The following is an 18524-nucleotide window of genomic DNA, read 5'->3' on the forward strand; positions in this document are numbered from 1 at the left end:
ATGATTCTCTAATTCAAAAGAATATGTAAATTTCGACATCTATACATTTTGATAATTATTTTATAAGTTAAGTGAGAAATTTACAATTTTTAAATTTATTAAATGTAAATAAAAATTTGACAAGAGTTAAATTTTAACAAACAAGATAAGTCTAAAAAAGAGTTTTTTTCTTCCTCTCTCTCCCTCTCAAACCCTAGCCTCTATTAAAGATTTTTGAGAGGGCTTCCATCGGTTTTCACTAGTGGAAAGCCCCGATTTTTTTTTTTCGTTTCTTTGTTTGAAATCTTGTATTCCTTTCAATAAGTTCCCAATTTATTTGGGTTTTGTTAGTCTCTCCTTCTTGTGTGAGTTGTTTTTCATTTGGTGTGTTTTGACGTTCTCCATGACCGAAGTTATAGATCGGCATGATTTTCATGGGTTTGATTCAGGTTTGAAAGTTATTATAGAATCGCATCTATGATCAATTGTCCAGAACAGTCAGGCGAAACCCAATCGGATGAAAACAAATACATATGTTCAAATCGCTTAATTGCCTCTCTAATAAGGATTCAACAGCGATATAATTCACGTCTGTCCAATTTTGATTATATTTTGTAGATGCCGTATGGCTTTTGATTAATAAATTGATTCCTTTTTATTAAAAAAAAAATAAACAAGATAAGTCTAATCTTCGGTTTGCATAAATTCCAGATATATTCCTAGAATAACGTCTAGTTCGCAAATGTTCAAGGGTAAAAAATCATGTTGAACTGTCATGTTAAGATTTTTGATAGATTTCGTGATATTTTGAAATTTAAGATAAACTGTCCTTCGAAGAATACTGGTAATGGCTAATAAATTTTGGTAGGCTGCATACCATGCATATACCATGCATATGATTGAGGCGTTTGGCCAGACTTAAAAAAATGATTACATGCTTAAAGTAAAGAAAGAAGTGGAGTAAAAATGAGAATTAAATAAATTAATAAAGTGTTTGGAAAAAAAAACAGAAGCTGTGAGAGAGAAGCTAGTATTCTCAGCTTCTTAAAAGTGTTTCTACTTGTTTACACAAACAGGTCAAGAAAAGTAGAAGCCATAAGCAGAAATTGCTTCCGTTTCCAGACAGCCCCGATGTTTTGAAGAAAACATATTCAAGTTTTAGGGGATAGAGTGAAACTTGAGGTGAGAAGCTAATACAGGTGGTATGGTGAAAGATGAATGGGATCATTTGATTGGTCCAGAATCTATCCAGGAGAGTGGTTTTTATCTCTTTTCTAGATTTCTCTTGCCCCACCTGCCTCCTCTAAAATCTATCCTTTTGATTCCATCTCTTATCTTCTCAGATATAAACTCCCTGGTGTGTTTTCTAACTTCTCCAACATATCATAAGACTAAGAATGGCTGCTACATCTGCTGCTGCTGCTGCTTTGCTCAATGGTCTGGGTTCATCTTTTGTGAGTGGTGGCAAGAGGAGCCAATCTTTGTTGGCTGCAACCACTAGTGCTAGGACTGGTGGTTCTGTGGCTCCTAAAAGGCTGACTGTAGTTGCTGCTGCTGCTAAGAAGTCTTGGATCCCTGCTGTTAAAGGTGGTGGCAACTTGGTTGACCCTGAGTGGCTCGATGGCTCGTAAGCTCTCTCTACCATTTCTCTTTCTTTTCCGGAAGAAATCCAAACTTCTGTTGTTTATAAGATGATGCTGAGTATGGTAGAAGCTTAACTAATTGAATTTGTGCCTGTTATGAACTGCAGGCTCCCTGGTGACTTTGGTTTTGACCCACTAGGACTTGGCAAGGATCCAGCATTCTTGAAGTGGTACCGAGAAGCTGAGCTAATCCACGGGCGATGGGCGATGGCAGCAGTTCTTGGAATCTTTGTTGGCCAGGCATACAGTGGCATCCCATGGTTTGAAGCTGGTGCAGACCCTGGTGCCATTGCACCTTTCTCTTTTGGTACACTCCTCGGAACCCAACTGATTCTCATGGGATGGGTTGAGAGCAAAAGATGGGTGGATTTCTTCAACCCTGAATCCCAGTCTGTCGAATGGGCGACTCCATGGTCCAAGACGGCTGAGAACTTCGCGAATGCCACAGGTGAACAAGGATACCCTGGTGGCAAATTCTTTGACCCTTTGGGATTTGCAGGAACAATTCAAAATGGAGTTTACATTCCTGACACTGACAAACTTGAAAGATTGAAGCTTGCAGAGATCAAGCATTCCAGACTTGCTATGTTGGCTATGTTAATTTTCTATTTTGAGGCAGGTCAAGGAAAGACACCCCTTGGTGCTCTTGGTTTGTAAGCGGTCTTGTAACTGAAACAATATGTAAAAATTATGCTGATTTAGAGAAACCTACAAAGCTGAATACAATAGTCCTCAAGCTTTGATTCGGCCTACAATTAAATTCAGATTCTTATGGTGTTGATTTCTATTTTGCATCCCTCGGTAAATCACTGGCAGAGCAATGTAATAGTTGCGAAGCTTACTGAAGAACTATAGATGTCACCAGCATCTTTCTTTTGTCAAATAGACTAAAACCCCTCAATAACAATTAAACAGTACATATTCTGATGTCCGGAAACTAGTTTCTGGGAATTAACAAGGAATATAGAAACCTGGACATCTATAAAACATCCGGGTATTAAACCAGCGGAGTTATATTGTCTTAGTGATTCTGTCCTAGTCCTTATACTGAATACCACAACAATGTATTCTGATATAAACTAGAACTGCAACACAGACACAAGGTTTGCTAGTAAATTTTGAGCATTCAAGTAATGTCAAAAAAAGTTGTTCGCTAACCCATAGCCATTAAGAATTCAACTCCATCTTTGCTATGCCAGAGTGTCATCTTCATAACCCAGGTGTCTGCTGTAACTACCAGCTTCGGAACCTCACTTTGTCAGTTCCAGCAAAGAAGAAATTTGACGAGAGCCTCCAACTTTTGGTTGCAACATGACCACACCACCAACCTGTGCCAGAGCCTGGAGAACCACCAGCAACTTGCAGCTGTCACGATTAATTGGCATGAAGAAAATAACAGGCTTACACAGTACTATTAGTGGAAACCCTGTGCGGAAATTGATTTCAGTAACATAATTTGTGTCAGATTTGTAAGGATAGTTGACATGAGAACGTGATTCATTCAAAACATGTCTACTACACCAAGACTACCACACTTAATTAAAAGAACTTTCTTGGTTTCTCTAAATCTAATCTCACTATGTCTGACCACAATCTGATGAACCAAGTCAACATCAATTCTTGATCGAAAGAAAACAGGTTTGAATGTAGTAAGCTATTAGCAGCTATAATTATTTGGAAGTTGAGATGGGAAATATCATTTAGCCACACAATGAATTAACATTTATAAAATGGAAGAAGAAGTAGTCGAATCACGACAAAGAAAATGAATCAACATTTTATACAATGCAAGCAAAAGTGGTCAGATTACTACAAAGAAAAGACAACTGACATTTTCAAAACCAGCCCCTTGGGTGAATTAGTGTAAAATTATAACAAATATTTATATTGGATAAGCAACCATGTTAAACAAATTGTGTCCCACCAGGTATTCTTTAATGACTTAGCCAATTTCTATCACTCTCTAGAGCTAATAGAATTACAAGAAGATTGTAGTCACTCTGTACCACCAAGGACTTGATGAAACATAAGAACTTGAGGATAAACAATGAATAAAGCTTCCAGTACTCAAAAATATAAATTAGTGTGCATGTACAATATCATACTGTTACTGTTGTGGAGTTAGGCTAGCTGCCTAGCAGGGCCAACATCAATTACTCTTCACGGGTCCAGACTCCAGGCCATTTGGTTTGAGCAAGTCCAATAGCATAAAGGTGGTAGAATCATCCGCAAGCAATTGCCCTTAATCTGATTGTACTTCGAATCTGCAGCACTTGAGGCTCCTTTATGCAATTATAAACGAACCTTACAGTAAAGAGAAGTGCTAGTGGACTATGACAAAAGATAATAAACTGACAAGAGAGTGCAAGTAAACAATAATGTGGCAGACTGAATCAACATCTTTAAGTATGCATGACAAAACAACTTTTATGCAGAGAAAACAAGTTTAATAATATATGAATAGTAGTTCTGATTGATTCCCTTTCTTTTAGAAGAAAAATTAAAAACTACATAGAGACGACGAAAAAAAATACATATATTAAGAACTAATATATCAAGAAAAAATTGTAATGGTTCCTGTACTTTATGTTTGCTGCACAGATCACTACTTTATGCAACTATAAACTAACCCTAAAGTAAAGAAAGATCCAAGCTAACTGCGAGAATAGATAAGAAAGTTAGAAGAGAGTGCAAGTAAATAATAATGTTCCACACTGGATCAACAAATTCAGGTATAAAACTTTTACACGGAGCAAGAATAGAAGCTTCCTATTTATTTGTTCCAGGAAGGTCCTGTAATATACAGGTGGTATGGATCTCCCAAGAAACCAGCTTCCTGCATTTTGTCAAAGAAAACACATGCTTTTTCATGATTCTCATTTTGTAAAAAGATGCAGATACAACATGACCACCATCTCGAAAATTGATATTCAACATAATTACATATTATTAACACCAATATCAAAATTGCTATTGACATTATATATCATAGCAAATTATTACAAAGTTCTGGAAATTTAAAAGTATTTTGTACCTTAATAAACTCGCTCATTGATGTAGTCAAGGCATGAACTTCTTCTGCAAAGCAAGGAGCGCAGGGTCCTGCTCTTTTAATTGCAGCAAATCGAATAGCATGGAGGCGGTAGAGGCATCTGCTTTGAAACCATGAGCAACCATCTCATCTATAAACTCACAACCTCCATTATACATCTTATTCTTAAAGCAGCCGCGAATAAGAGTGTTGTATGTAACTCCATCAGGCAAGCAATTGTTTTCTTCCATTTCCAAAAGTGTTTTATATGCTTCTTCCAGCAACCCTTCATGACAGAATCCTTGTATCATAATGTTGTAGGTTATGATAGGAGGCTGTAAACCCTTCAAAAGAAGATTATGATAAAGGTTTCTTGCCTTGTCAACCTTGTTGTCCCTGAATAATCCATGAATCAGAATATTATAAATGCGTATGTCAGGAACTAAGCCACATGACTCCATCTTGTGAAACATGGACATTGCTTGACCAACAAGTCCATTCCAGCAAAGTCCATACAATAAGATCCCGCATGTCACTGTATCTAGTTTGACACCCTGGTCTAACATTTTCTTATAAAACTTATGTGCTTCATCAAGCCTATGCATACGAAATAACCCATCCAGAATAGTACTGTACGTTTCGACTGTAGGTGTTAAACCTTTCAGGGGCATTGCTTCTAAGAGATGTATTGCTGCGTCTACTTTCTCTTTCTTACAATAACCATTGATCAATATAGTATAGGTACGAGTGTCGGGCAAAATCCCCTCAATTCTTATTGTTTCAAGCACTGCTAATGCTTTATCCAATTCTCCCCGCAAGCAGTATCCATCCATTAGCGTATTATATGTGACTACATCTGGAGGTTGGCCTCTTTGAATCATCAAATCTATCAGATGTTCAGCATCTTTGACCTTTCCATCTCTGGCATGTGCATCAACCAATATATTATAAGTACGCTTATTTGGAGAAATTTTGTGTCTGTCCATATCTTTCAACAATAGTGTTATATCTTCCCATCGGTTAAGGTTGCACATACCATGAATTAATGAGTTATAGGATACAACACTTGGTTGAATGCTTTTGTCACTCATTTCGGCAAGAAGACCCAGAGCTTCATCAACTAATCTGTCTTTGGACAAACTATCAATAACAGTGTTGTAAGTTACGACATCCGGCATACAACCTTTGTTCTCCATGTATCTAAGCAACATCATAGCCTGGGAAGTGTTGCCTGTTTTGCACTGGCCATTAATAATGGTGTTAAAGATAGCTGCATCAGGCTGAATCTGATTGTACTTGAGAAGGTTCTTGAACATAAGCTCAGCCTCGAGAAACTTGTCCTGGGAAATGAGTCCCCTGAGAAGAGTTGTGTAGGTAACAACATCCGGGACAAAACCTCGCTTAAAGATGGCAGCCAACAGCGCAAAGCCATATTCAACGCGTTTCAAATGGCAACAACAGTTGATTACAATACTATAAGTGATTACATTAACAGGAATGCTAAAAGAGCACATCTTTGAAAAGACGGAGACAGCCACGGAGTAATTTTTCATCTTGACAAGGGCGGCCAAGAGTTGATTAAAGTCGATAACACTAGGCAGTGGTTTCACACGCAGCATTTTATCGAACACTCGAAGAGCATCATCAGGCTTATCAAAACCAACTCTAGATTTCTCCAACAGTAATTGTTGAAGTTTTGTAAGATGATTGGGTATGTGATTAGGGTTAGGGCAAGTGGGGGATTGAGAAAGTGAATGCAATCGAAGCAATGAATGACAACAAGGAGTGGCAGTAATATTATTCGTACCTAGTCTTGGGAATGGAAGAAGAGTGTTTGAAGTGAAGTAAGTAGTGAAAGCCCTCCTCATCATCATCGTCTTCGTCTTGTATTTCCTCTTGCTTTGCTGTTTCTTAAAGTAGTAGTTCTAAGTTTTCGCCCTGTTTATTGTGATTCAGTTTCGATTACTTAATCAAAGATCAGATAAATCGGTAAAATTTAATATTTTTAACAGACAAGATGAGTCTAAACTTCGATCTGCATAAATTTCACATATGTTTCTAGAATAACACATAGCTAGCAAATACAATACAATGTTTTAAAAGTCGGTGATTAATCCGGAGATTAACTGTTGTTCGGACGAAAAATCTCGATTAATCATTTATCGGATAAAAACACCGTCTTATGAAAAATTCTTGTGAAAGTCGGTAAAATCGGACAAAGTCGGTAAAATCAGTCAAAAACATGTCATTTACAAAAATATTAATTTTTTTTTGTTTTTATAAAAACTAGCTCTTTAACCCGTGCTTTGCACGGGTTGCTTTAAATTAATATTTTAAAATATTTATATTTTTTTGTTCATCTTTTTTAAATTAAGATTATTTATATTATAAAACGGAGAAATTTTAAATGGTACCATTTTGTAATTAACTTCTCTAAATGGTACAATTTCATGTTTTTGACTTACAGGTGGTACCACTCAGTTTATGATCCGTTAACGATACTACCGGACCGTCCATCAAAACGTTAGTTGAACGTGTTTATTTCGTATTTTCCTTTAAAAAACACATAAAATATAGCTGATATGATATCCGTATTTTTTCTTTGTGTTCTTGAGTTCTTGAAGATTAAACAACTTTTTGATCATGTTGCCGGAGTCTGTTTTATGAGTATGAGTAATCAAATCGAAATTTGAGACGAGCTCTATTCGCCGGTGTCATTCGGTGTTTGATCAGGATGATTTGGCAGGTCTCTGCTATGATTTATGTCAGATTCATTGGCTGGTGTAGGAACTTGAAGAAGGTTTATTGATCTGGACATTCTTTCTCCAAGAGTATGTATACTAGGCAATGGCCTAACAGGGTGATGATATGCATGGCCTCTTGGATCAGCTCCAAAAGCATCTAAATGTTGGTTTGCAATCTGTGTTTGATGTCTAGAAAGTAGAAATGGAGTCTGGATTAAGAAACCGGTGAAGAGTGTTGGAGTTTGGGGGGTGGATCTTGAAGACCCATTAGTATACTGGGAGGGCATGTTGTTTATAATTATAGGGATAGAAAATCATCAACTGGTAACAAATATGTAACAGTAGAGTATTTTTGATAATGGATGCTTTGGCAGACAGAGCTCGTCTCAAACTTCGATTTAATTACTCATGCTTTTAAAAAAGACCCGGCAACATGATCAAAAGTTGTTTAATTTTCAAGAACATAAGAACCCAAAGAAAAAATACGGATATCAGTTGTATTTTATATGTTTTTTAAAGGAAAATATGAAATAAACACGGTCAACTAACGTTTTTAACGTTTTGATGGACGGAATTGTAGTATCGTTAACGGATCATAAACTGAGTGGTACCACTTGTAAGTCAAAAACACGAAATAGTACCATTTAGAGAAGCCAATTACACAATGGCACCATTCATAATTTTACTATAAAAATTAATTAAATTTGATATTTATTTGTTATTTAAGTCATATTATGATGTCTATATGTACACGTATCCTCACTATTATGATATTTATTAAAATATAAATAAAAAATATATACTATTTTAAATATTATTATGTAATTAAATTATCACTCACCTAAAATGATTTAAAATTTGACATAAAAAAAAATTAGATTTTTGCCGAATCGGATATGATTTTTGCGCATATACATCGTCTACGATTTTTGCACATATACTTTATATAAGTTATCGTCATTAGTTTGCTAACTAATAACTATGTCAATATTACATTGTATACATAAGTCGGAGTCTTTGTCATTAGGTTGCTAACTAATAACTACTCTTTCCGTTTCACTCATTTCTATACAGTTTTTTTTTTTGAGATGTCACATCATTTTTATACATCCTAAAATAACAACTTCTTATAATATAAAACACTATTACGTCCAATACATTCTCCCACTATCTCCATTCCATAATTATAAAAACACTATTACACTCACTATTTTAATTTACATTGTATACATAAATCAGAGGATACTGATTTCATCACTATAATAATTTCATATATTGTCGGTGTTATAAATTTATTATATTTTATTCATTAATATGATTAATTCGAGATTAGTCATGAGAATTTATATATTTACTTATTTTCATGCAGTGATCGTGTATTGATGAATTTTTCCAAACAACTAAAAACATTCGGAAGCGATTCAATCAAAACTACCATTATTCCAATTATTAGAGTAGGAGACTTGGTTATAAAATTATAATTATATGATCTGTTCTTGGACTTCATAATTTTATTTCAGAATTCGGTAGCTATACTTCATACAATAAAAAAATAAACTAAAAAGCAGTCTTTTTTACTCCCTCCAACCCAATAGGTTGTATACATTTGGTGTAGATATGGAGACCAAGAAAAAGCGTAAAAATGAGTAAAGTTAGATGAAAAGTGAGTAAACTGACGGGAACCATTTGTATTTAATTATAGATTTGTGATAGTGGAGGAAAGTAGTGGGTGTAATAGTGTTTATATTATTACAAAATGAAGATAGTGGAATAAAGTAGTTGGCAGTAACAGTGTTTTACATTATTAAAAGTTGCTATTTTAGGAATGTATAAAAATGATGGGACATCCCAAAAAGAAAACTGTATAGAAATGACCGGGACGGAGGGGATAGTAATTATCGATTGACTTGGTCGTTCTTTAGTGTCTTGGCCAATTTCTATCACTCTCTAGAGCTAATAGAATTACAAGAAGATTGTAGTCACTCTGTTCCACCAAGGACTTGAGGATAAACAATGAATAAAGCTTCCAGTACTCTAAAATATAAATCAGTGTGCATGCACAATATCATACTGTTACTGTTGTGGAGTTAAGCTGGCTGCCTAGCAGGGCCAACATCAATTACTCTTCACGGGTCCTGACTCCAGGCCATTTGTTTTGAGCAAGTCCAATAGCATGAAGGTGGTAGAATCATCCGCAAGCAATTGCCCTTAATCTGATTGTACTTCGAATCTGCAGCACTTGACGCTCCTTTATGCAATTATAAACGAACCTTACAGTAAAGAGAAGTGCTAGTGGACTATGACAAAAGATAATAAACTGACAAGAGAGTGCAAATAAACAATAATGTTGCAGACTGAATCAACATCTTTAAGTATGCATGACAAAACAACTTTTATGTAGAGAAAACAAGTTTAATAATATATGAATAGTAGTTCTGATTGATTCCCTTTCTTTTAGAAGAAAAATTAAAAACTACATAGAGACGACGAAAAAATACATATATTAAGAACTAATATATCAAGAAAAAATTGTAATGGTTCCTGTACTTTATGTTTGTTGCACAGATCACTACTTTATGCAACTATAAACTAACCCTAAAGTAAAGAAAGATCCAAGCTAACTGCGAGAATAGATAAGAAAGTTAGAAGAGAGTGCAAGTAAATAATAATGTTCCACACTGGATCAACAAATTCAGGTATAAAACTTTTACACGGAGCAAGAATAGAAGTTTCCTATTTATTTGTTCCAGGAAGGTCCTGTAATATACAGGTGGTATGGATCTCCCAAGAAACCAGCTTCCTGCATTTTGTCAAAGAAAACACATGCTTTTTCATGATTCTCATTTTGTAAAAAGATGCAGATACAACATGACCGCCATATTGAAAGTTGATATTCAATAAAATTACATATAATTAACTCCAATATCAAAATTGCTATTGACATTATATATCATAGCAAAATATTGCAAAGTTCTGGAAATTTAAAAGTATTTTGTACCTTAATAAACTCGCTCATTGATGTAGTCAAGGCATGAACTTCTTCTGCAAAGCAAGGAGCGCGGGGTCCTGCTCTTTTAATTGCAGCAAATCGAATAGCATGGAGGCGGTAGAGGCATCTGCTTTGAAACCATGAGCAACCATCTCATCTATAAGCTCACAACCTCCATTATACATCTTATTCTTAAAGCAGCCGCGAATAAGAGTGTTGTATGTAACTCCATCAGGCAAGCAATTGTTTTCTTCCATTTCCAAAAGTATTTTATATGCTTCTTCCAGCAACCCTTCTTGACAGAATCCATGGATCATAATGGTGTAGGTTTTGACATCAGGCTGTAAACCCTTTAAAAGAAGATTATGAAAAAGGTTTCTTGCTTCATCAACTTTGCCGTCCTTGAAAAATCCATGAATCAGAATATTATAAATGTGTATGTCAGGAACTAAGCCACATGACTCCATCTTGTGAAACATGGACATTGCTTCACCAACAAGTCCATTCCAGCAAAGTCCATGCAATAATATCCTGGATGTCACAACATCCAGTTTAACACCTTGGTTTAACATCTTCTTATAAAACTTATGTGCTTCATCAAGCCTAAGCGTACGAAATAACCCATCCAAAATAGTATTGTATGTTTCAACTGTAGGTGTTAAGCCTTTCAGGTTCATTTCTTCTAAGAGATGGATCGCTTTGTCTAGTTTCGACTTCTTACAAAAACCATTGATGAATATATTATAGGTACGAGTGTTGGGGAAAATCCCCTTACTTGTCATGGTTCTGAGCACCGCTGATGCTTTATCCAATTCTCCCCGCAAGAAGTATCCATCCATTAGCATATTATACGTGACTACGTCAGGATTTTGGCCTCTTTGAATCATTAACTCTATCAGATATTCAGCATCTTTGACCTTTCCATCTCTCGTATGTGCATCAACCAATATACTATAGGTATGGTTATTTGGAGAAATTTTGTGTCTGCCCATATCTTTTAACAATTGTGTTATATCATCCCATCGGTTAAGGTTGCACAGACCTTGAATTAACGAGCTGTAGGTTACAACATCTGGTTGAATGCCTTTGTCTCTCATTTCGGCAAGAAGACCCAGAGCATCATCGACTAATCTGTCTTTGGACAAACTATCAATAATAGTGCTATAATTTACAACGTTCGGCATACAACCTTTCTTCTCCATGTATCTAAGCAACATCATAGCCTGGGAAGTGTTGCCTGTTTTGCATTGGCCATTAATAATGGTGTTAAAGATAACTGCATTGGGCTCAACTTGATTGTGCTTGAGAAGGTTCTTAAAGAGAAGCTCAGCCTCAAGAAACTTGTCCTGGGAAATGAGTCCCCTGAGAAGAGTTGTGTAGGTAACAACATCCGGGACAAAACCACGCTTAAAGATGGCAGCCAACAGCGCAAAGCCATAATCAACGCGTTTCAAATGGGAACAACAGTTGATGACAGTACTATAAGTGACTACATTAACAGGAATGGTAAAAGAGCACATCTTTGAAAAGACGGAGACAGCCACGGAGTAATGTTTCATCTTGACAAGGGCGGCCAAGAGTTGATTAAAGTCGATAACCCTAGGCAGAGGTTTCATACGGAGCATTTTATCGAACACTTGAAGAGCATCATCAGGCTTATCAAAACCAACCTTAGATTTTTCCAACAGTAATTGTTCAAGCATAATATACGAGTGATATAAACTGATCAAGCATGAAATCTTCATCTCCCTCTTGAGTATTCTTCAAGGATGGATTATATTTTTCTCCAAGTTCACGCATCTTACAATAAAATTACATATATTAACTCTGATAACACAATTGCTATTGAGATTAAACATCATAGCGAATTATACAAATTTTTGGAAATTTAAAAATATTTTGTACCTTAATAAACTCGCTCATTGATGTAGTCAAGGCATGAACTTCTCTAGCAAAGCAAGGAGCGGGGTCCGATCCTTAACCATCTTCTCAAGTACATCATTAAAGTCTTCTCTTATCCGGGAGGCACATGAAGGATTCCTTTCAACTATGTCAAAGTACTTCCCGGGATTAAGAAACAAGGCCGCCCCATACAAAGGTTTCCCCATTTGTGTATTCCAACGGTCATCAATAATTTTCAATACTTTGTTTCGAAGTTGCGTTTTTGGACCAACAAATGCCTTTGAAAATTGGACTCTTACATAATCCATAGCAGCTGCAACCTCTGCGAGAGCAGGCCTTTCATCACCATCTGCAATTCGCAAAACTTGAAGAAGTGGTTGTGATGCATTCAAGCAATCCTCTAAACCTTCCCAAAAGGCTATTGAGAATACAATCTCATAAACTATCCTCTCATTTTCTGTTTTTGATAGCTTTGACACAATCCAATATTCTGACCCAAACAATTTTCGCAACGCCGGCCTAAGCTTATGCAAGCGTTGTAATGTAAGAAAAGCAGTGGCAAACCTTGTAGCTCCCGTTCTCACTAAATCCATCCCATTAGTGTGCTCCCTCATTGCTTGAAGAACACGCCCATGTCTATAAATAAAGGTAGTACACACATCGGTGTTCGTTCACGTGCTGAGTATATATACACACAAGACTGTGTGTATATACACAGTCGCGAAATAAAAACAAAAAGCCCAGGAAGAGGAGAGAGAGAGAGAGAAGAGAACTTACGGGTGATCCGCTGCTTTTTGATCCGCCGCTCCGCCGCTCCGTAGTGTAAAACAAACAACAAAACATTCACATCCAGGTAACGGTAAGTGTTGTATTGCTTTTAAAAACCCTAATTGGGTCGGGTAAAATCCAATTGGGCCGGGTTGGTACCGGGTCGGGTCGGGTTTTACCCGTGGACGACTTTTAAAGACAGTGCTCGACTTAACCTGCTGAACCGACTCGGCGACTAGTCGACGACTAGTCGTCGACTCAATAAGCATGCAAAATAGTATTGTTTCATTTTAACAATGGCAGATTACATTCGATTGAAGTTAATAACCGTAGTACCAGGTCTCATTTGGAGAATATTGTCTGTCACAAGAATATAACGCGACCACCATTTCGAATTTGATATACAATAAAATTACATATATTAACTCTGATAACACAATTGCTATTGAGATTAAACATCATAGCGAATTATACAAATTTTTGGAAATTTAAAAATATTTTGTACCTTAATAAACTCGCTCATTGATGTAGTCAAGGCATGAACTTCTCTAGCAAAGCAAGGAGCGGGGTCCTGCTCTTTTGATTGCAGCAAATTGAATAGCATGGAGGTGGTAGATGCATCTGCTTTGAAACCATGGGCACACATCTCATCAATAAGTAAACAACCTCCATCATTAGAGGTACGTGTGTATTTCAGTACAAATCTGAATGATCAGAGTATAAATAAGCCGCTAAAAAATTGATGTAGAAATTAAAGCTAAATTACTATTGCAAAAGTAGGGGAATTTGTCAGAAGATGGATGATTAATAGCAGCTGCTAACCTTTTGATGACTGGCATCTACAATAACTGGAATGGTAAAAGCATAAGTATCAGTAAAAAGAGTCAGCAACATAGTATTGTTTCATTGTAATGATGGTGGATAACAGTTAATTGAAGTCGATAACAATAGTACGAGGTCTCACTTGGAGCATTTTGTTCAACACAAGAATAGCACCACGGAACTCATATAACCGACCATTTTTCTTATGAAGTAACTGTTGAAGTTGCGGATGAGGTATCCATGAAGAAGTTTAGGGGGTTTCGGGATCAGGGTCTGATTAAGTGGAGAAAAGAGAGAGTGGATTAATCTTATGGAAGTAGTGATAGCCTTGCTCATTGTCTTCTACTTTCTTCAACCATAATCTACCATCTCCACAATGTTCTTAGAGTTTTACAATAATAGTTGCAGATATGTATATACGTAGTTGCATAGGATATTTCTGAATAAACAAACTTGACTGGAGGCATTTTTTAAAAACAAATTTGTGACTACAGTCTGAAAACAAGTTTAATAATATATCAAAGGTAGTTCCACGAAGGTCCGAGTATATAACAATTTTTACACCGGATCAACAGATTCCAGTATGTACCATGCAAAGCAAAAATAGAAGGTCCGGTAATATACAGGTGGTATGCATCTCCTAAGAAACCAACTCTTTGTTAAAGAAAAATAGATGCTCTACCACACTTCTCGTTTTGTGAAAAGATGCAAATACAACAACACGGCCACCAGTTCGAAATTTGATATTCAACAATTACATTCTATTATCTCCAATATCATAATTGCTATTGATTTAAAGAAATTTAGCACACTATTACGAAGTTTTGGCAATTTAAAAGTATTTTGTACTTTAATAAACTCTCTCCTTGATGTACTCAAGGCATGAACTTCTGCAAAGCAAGGAGCACGGGGTACTGCTCTTTCAATTGCAGCAAATCGAATAGCATGGAGGCGGTAGAGGCATCTGTTTTGAAACCATGAGCACACACCTCATGTATAAGTACATCTTATTCTTAAAGAAGCCGCGGATAAGAGTGTTGTATATAACTTCAGGAAACAAGCACCTTAACGGTTGAACTTCAACTCTGATGCACTTAAACTCTACTTTATACTAATTTAAACTAACCTTGCAGTAAATAGAAGTCCTAGTGGACTGCGACAAAAGATAACAAACTGACAAGAGAGTGCAAGTAAATAATAATGTTGCAGACTGAATCATCATATTTAAGTATGCAAGACAAAACAATTATTATGCAGAGAAAACAAGTTTAATAATATATGAATAGTAGTTCTGATGGATTCACTTTCTTTAGAAGAAAGTTCAAAACTACATAGAGACGACAAAAAAATACATATATTAAGAACTAATATATCAAAAAATAATTGTAATGGTTCTTGTACTTAACTTTTGCTGCGCAGTGCGCTGAACACTGCTTTATGCAACTCTAAACTAAGCCTCCAGTAAAGAACAATCCAAGTTAATTACGAGAATAGATAAAAAAAACTTACAAGAGTGCAAGTAAATAATAAGTTTCCACACTGACTCATTCCAGTGTGTATGACAAAAACTTTCACAGAGCAAAAATAGCAGGTCCTGCAATATACAGGTGGTATGCATCTCCTGAGAAACCAGCTTCCTGCATTTTGTCAAAGAAAACACATGCTTTTTCATGATTCTCATTTTGTAAAAAGATGCCTTCATGCCGATACAACATGACCACCATCTCGAAATTTGATATTCAACAAAATTACATATTATTCACTCCAATATCACAATTGCTATTGGCATTATATATCGTAGCAAATTATGACAAAGTTCTGGAAATTTAAAGGTATTTTGTACCTTAATAAACTCGCTCATTGATGTAGTCAAGGCATGAACTTCTTCTGCAAAGCAAGGAGCGCAGGGTCCTGGTCTTTCAATTGCAGCAAATCGAATACAATGGAGGCGGTAGAGGCATCTGCTTTGAAACCATGAGCAACCATGTCATCTATAAGCAGACAACCTCCATCATACATCTTATTCTTAAAGCAGCCGCGGATAAGAATGTTGTAGGTAGCTTCAGTAGGCAAGCAATTGTGCTCTTCCATTTCCAAAAGTATTTTATATGCTTCTTCCAGCAACCCTTCTTGGCAGAATCCATGGATCATAATGGTGTAGGTTTTGACACTAGGCTGTAAACCCTTCAAAAGAAGATTATGAAAAAGGTTCCTTGCCTTGTCAACCTTGCTGTCCTTGAACAATCCATGAATCAGAATACTATAAATGTGTATGTCAGGAACTAAGCCACAAGACTCCATATTGTGAAACATGGACATTGCTTCACCAACAAGTCCATTCCAGCAAAGTCCATGCAACAATATCCTGCATGTCACAACATTCAGTTTAACACCTTGGTTTAACATCTTCTTATAAAACTTATGTGCTTCATCAAGCCTACGTGTACGAAGTAACCCATCCAAAATAGTACTGTACGTTTCGATTGTAGGTGTTAAACCTTTCAGGGGCATTTCTTCTAAGAGGTGTATTGCCGTGTCTACTTTCATCTTCTTGCAATAACCATTAATCAATATATTATAGGTCTGACTGTCGGGCAAAATCCCCTCACTTGTCATGGTTCTGAGCACTGCTAACGCTTTATCCAATTCTCCACGCAAGCAGTATCCATCCATGAGTGCACTATACGTGACTACATCTGGAGGTTGGCCCCTTTGAATCATTAACTCTATCAAATATTCAGCATCTTTGACCTTTCCATCTCTGGCATGTGCATCAACCAATATACTGTAGGTATGCTTATTTGGAGAAATTTTGTGTCTGCCCATATCTTTTAACAATTGTGTTATATCATCCCATCGGTTAAGGTTGCACAGACCTTGAATTAACGAGCTGTAGGTTACAACATCTGGTTGAATGCCTCTGTCACTCATTTCGGCAAGAAGACCCAGAGCATCATCGACTAATCTGTCTTTGGACAAACTATCAATAACAGTGTTGTAATTTACTACGTTCGGCATACAACCTTTCTTCTCCATGTATCTAAGCAACATCATAGCCTGGGAAGTGTTGCCTGTTTTGCACTGGCCATTAATAATGGTGTTAAAGATAACTGCATTAGGCTGAATCTGATTGCACTTGAGAAGGTTCTTGAACATAAGCTCAGCCTCGAGAAACTTGTCCTGGGAAATGAGTCCCCTGAGAAGAGTTGTGTAGGTAACAACATCCGGGACAAAACCTCGCTTAAAGATGGCAGCCAACAGCGCAAAGCCACAATCAACTCGTTTGAAGTGGCAACAACAGTTGATGGCGGTGTTATAAGTAATTATATTAACAGGAATGCTACAAGAGCACATCTTTGAAAAGACGGAGACAGCCACAGAGTAATGTTTCATTTTGACAAGGGCGGCCAAGAGTTGAGTAAAGTCGATAACACTAGGAAGAGGCTTCATACGGAGCATTTTATCAAACACAACAAGAGCATCTTCGATCTTATCAAAACCAACCTTAGATTTCTCCAACAGTAATTGTTGAAGTTTTGTAAGACGATTGGGTATGTGATTAGGGTTAGGGCAAGTAATAACACGACAGAAAGGACTAGTGGTAATACCGTGTCTGAGAAATGGAAGCAATGCAATAAAACGAGAGCAAGGAGTAGTAGCAGTAACAGTAGTAATACCTAGTCTTGGGGATGGAAGGAGAGTGTTTGAAGTGAAGCAACTAGTGAAAGCCCTCCTCATTATCATCTTCATCGTCTTGTGCTTGCCCTTTTTTTTTAGAAACTCTGCTCCAGTGTTGTTTCTTTAAAGGGGAGTGCTGCTTCTAAAGCAACATATCCTCTGCATTTTGAATTGCTGGTAATGCATTTAAAATTTATGATTCTCTAATTCAAAAGAATATGTAAATTTCGACATCTATATATTTTGATAATTATTTTATAAGTTAAATAAGAAATTTACAATTTTTTAATTTATTAAATGTAATTAAAAATCAGATTAATTGGTGAAATTTAATGATATTAAGAGACAGAAATCTAAACTTGAGTTAAATTTTAATAAACAGATAAATCTAATAATCTTCGGTGTGCATAAATTCCAGATATATTCCTAGAATAACGTCTCGCAAATGTTCAAGGATAAAAAATCATGGTGAAATGTCATGTTAAGATTTTTGATAGACTTCGTGATATTTTAAAATTTAAGATAAACTGTCCATCGAAGAATGCTGGTAATGGCTAATAAATTTTGGTAGGCTTCATACCATGCATATGATGGGGCCGTTTGGCCATGCTTAAAAAAGTGATTCCATGCAGTAAAAAAGTGGAGTACAAGTGAGATGTAAATAAGTAAATAAAGTGTTTGGAAAAAAAGCAGAAGTTGTGAGAGAGAAGTTAGCATTCTCAGCTTTTTAAAAATATTTCTACTTTTTTACACAAACGGGTCAAGAAAAAAAGAAGGCAAAGGCAGAAATTGCTTCCGGTTCCAGACAGCCCCGATGTTTTGAAGAAAACATATTCAAGTTTTAGGGGATAGAGTGAAACTTGAGGTGAGAAGCTAATACAGGTGGTATGGTGAAAGATGCATGGGATCATTTGATTGGTCCAGAATCTATCCAGGAGAGTGGTTTTTATCTCTTTTCTAGATTTCTC

General features: G+C 36.3%; 3 protein-coding genes across 4 annotated transcripts; 1 reads left to right on the forward strand and 2 right to left on the reverse strand.

Moving 5' to 3' along the window:
- The first annotated feature begins 1315 nt into the window (after positions 1-1315).
- LOC108202621 (chlorophyll a-b binding protein CP24 10A, chloroplastic) lies at positions 1316-2386 on the forward strand. The gene is made up of 2 exons (XM_017371105.2): positions 1316-1606; positions 1730-2386. The coding sequence occupies exons 1-2, from the start codon at positions 1377-1379 to the stop codon at positions 2277-2279; spliced, it is 780 nt and encodes a 259-aa protein (XP_017226594.2). The 5' UTR covers positions 1316-1376; the 3' UTR covers positions 2280-2386.
- A 985-nt stretch (positions 2387-3371) lies between these two features.
- On the reverse strand, positions 3372-6711 carry LOC108202620 (pentatricopeptide repeat-containing protein At1g63330-like). 2 transcript variants are annotated; one of them, XM_064084468.1, is made up of 2 exons: positions 4657-6711; positions 3372-4537 (listed from the first exon to the last, which is right to left on the reverse strand). In XM_064084468.1, exon 1 carries the CDS (start codon positions 6525-6527, stop codon positions 4683-4685), a length of 1845 nt encoding a protein of 614 aa, XP_063940538.1. In that variant the 5' UTR covers positions 6528-6711; the 3' UTR covers positions 3372-4537; positions 4657-4682. The 2 variants fall into 2 exon arrangements, with proteins under 2 accessions (XP_063940538.1, XP_017226592.2); XM_017371103.2 differs by having other exon boundaries at positions 3372-4458; positions 4657-6710.
- A 3168-nt stretch (positions 6712-9879) lies between these two features.
- On the reverse strand, positions 9880-17791 carry LOC108201053 (pentatricopeptide repeat-containing protein At4g31850, chloroplastic-like). Its single transcript, XM_064084498.1, has 5 exons — positions 15749-17791; positions 15005-15031; positions 12331-12924; positions 10396-12147; positions 9880-10197 (listed from the first exon to the last, which is right to left on the reverse strand). The coding sequence occupies exons 1-4, from the start codon at positions 17626-17628 to the stop codon at positions 10422-10424; spliced, it is 4227 nt and encodes a 1408-aa protein (XP_063940568.1). The 5' UTR covers positions 17629-17791; the 3' UTR covers positions 9880-10197; positions 10396-10421.
- Positions 17792-18524: the final 733 nt, after the last annotated feature.

The sequence above is a fragment of the Daucus carota genome, chromosome 9 (assembly GCF_001625215.2).
Source record: "Daucus carota subsp. sativus chromosome 9, DH1 v3.0, whole genome shotgun sequence".
NCBI classification, from domain to species: domain Eukaryota; kingdom Viridiplantae; phylum Streptophyta; class Magnoliopsida; order Apiales; family Apiaceae; genus Daucus; species Daucus carota.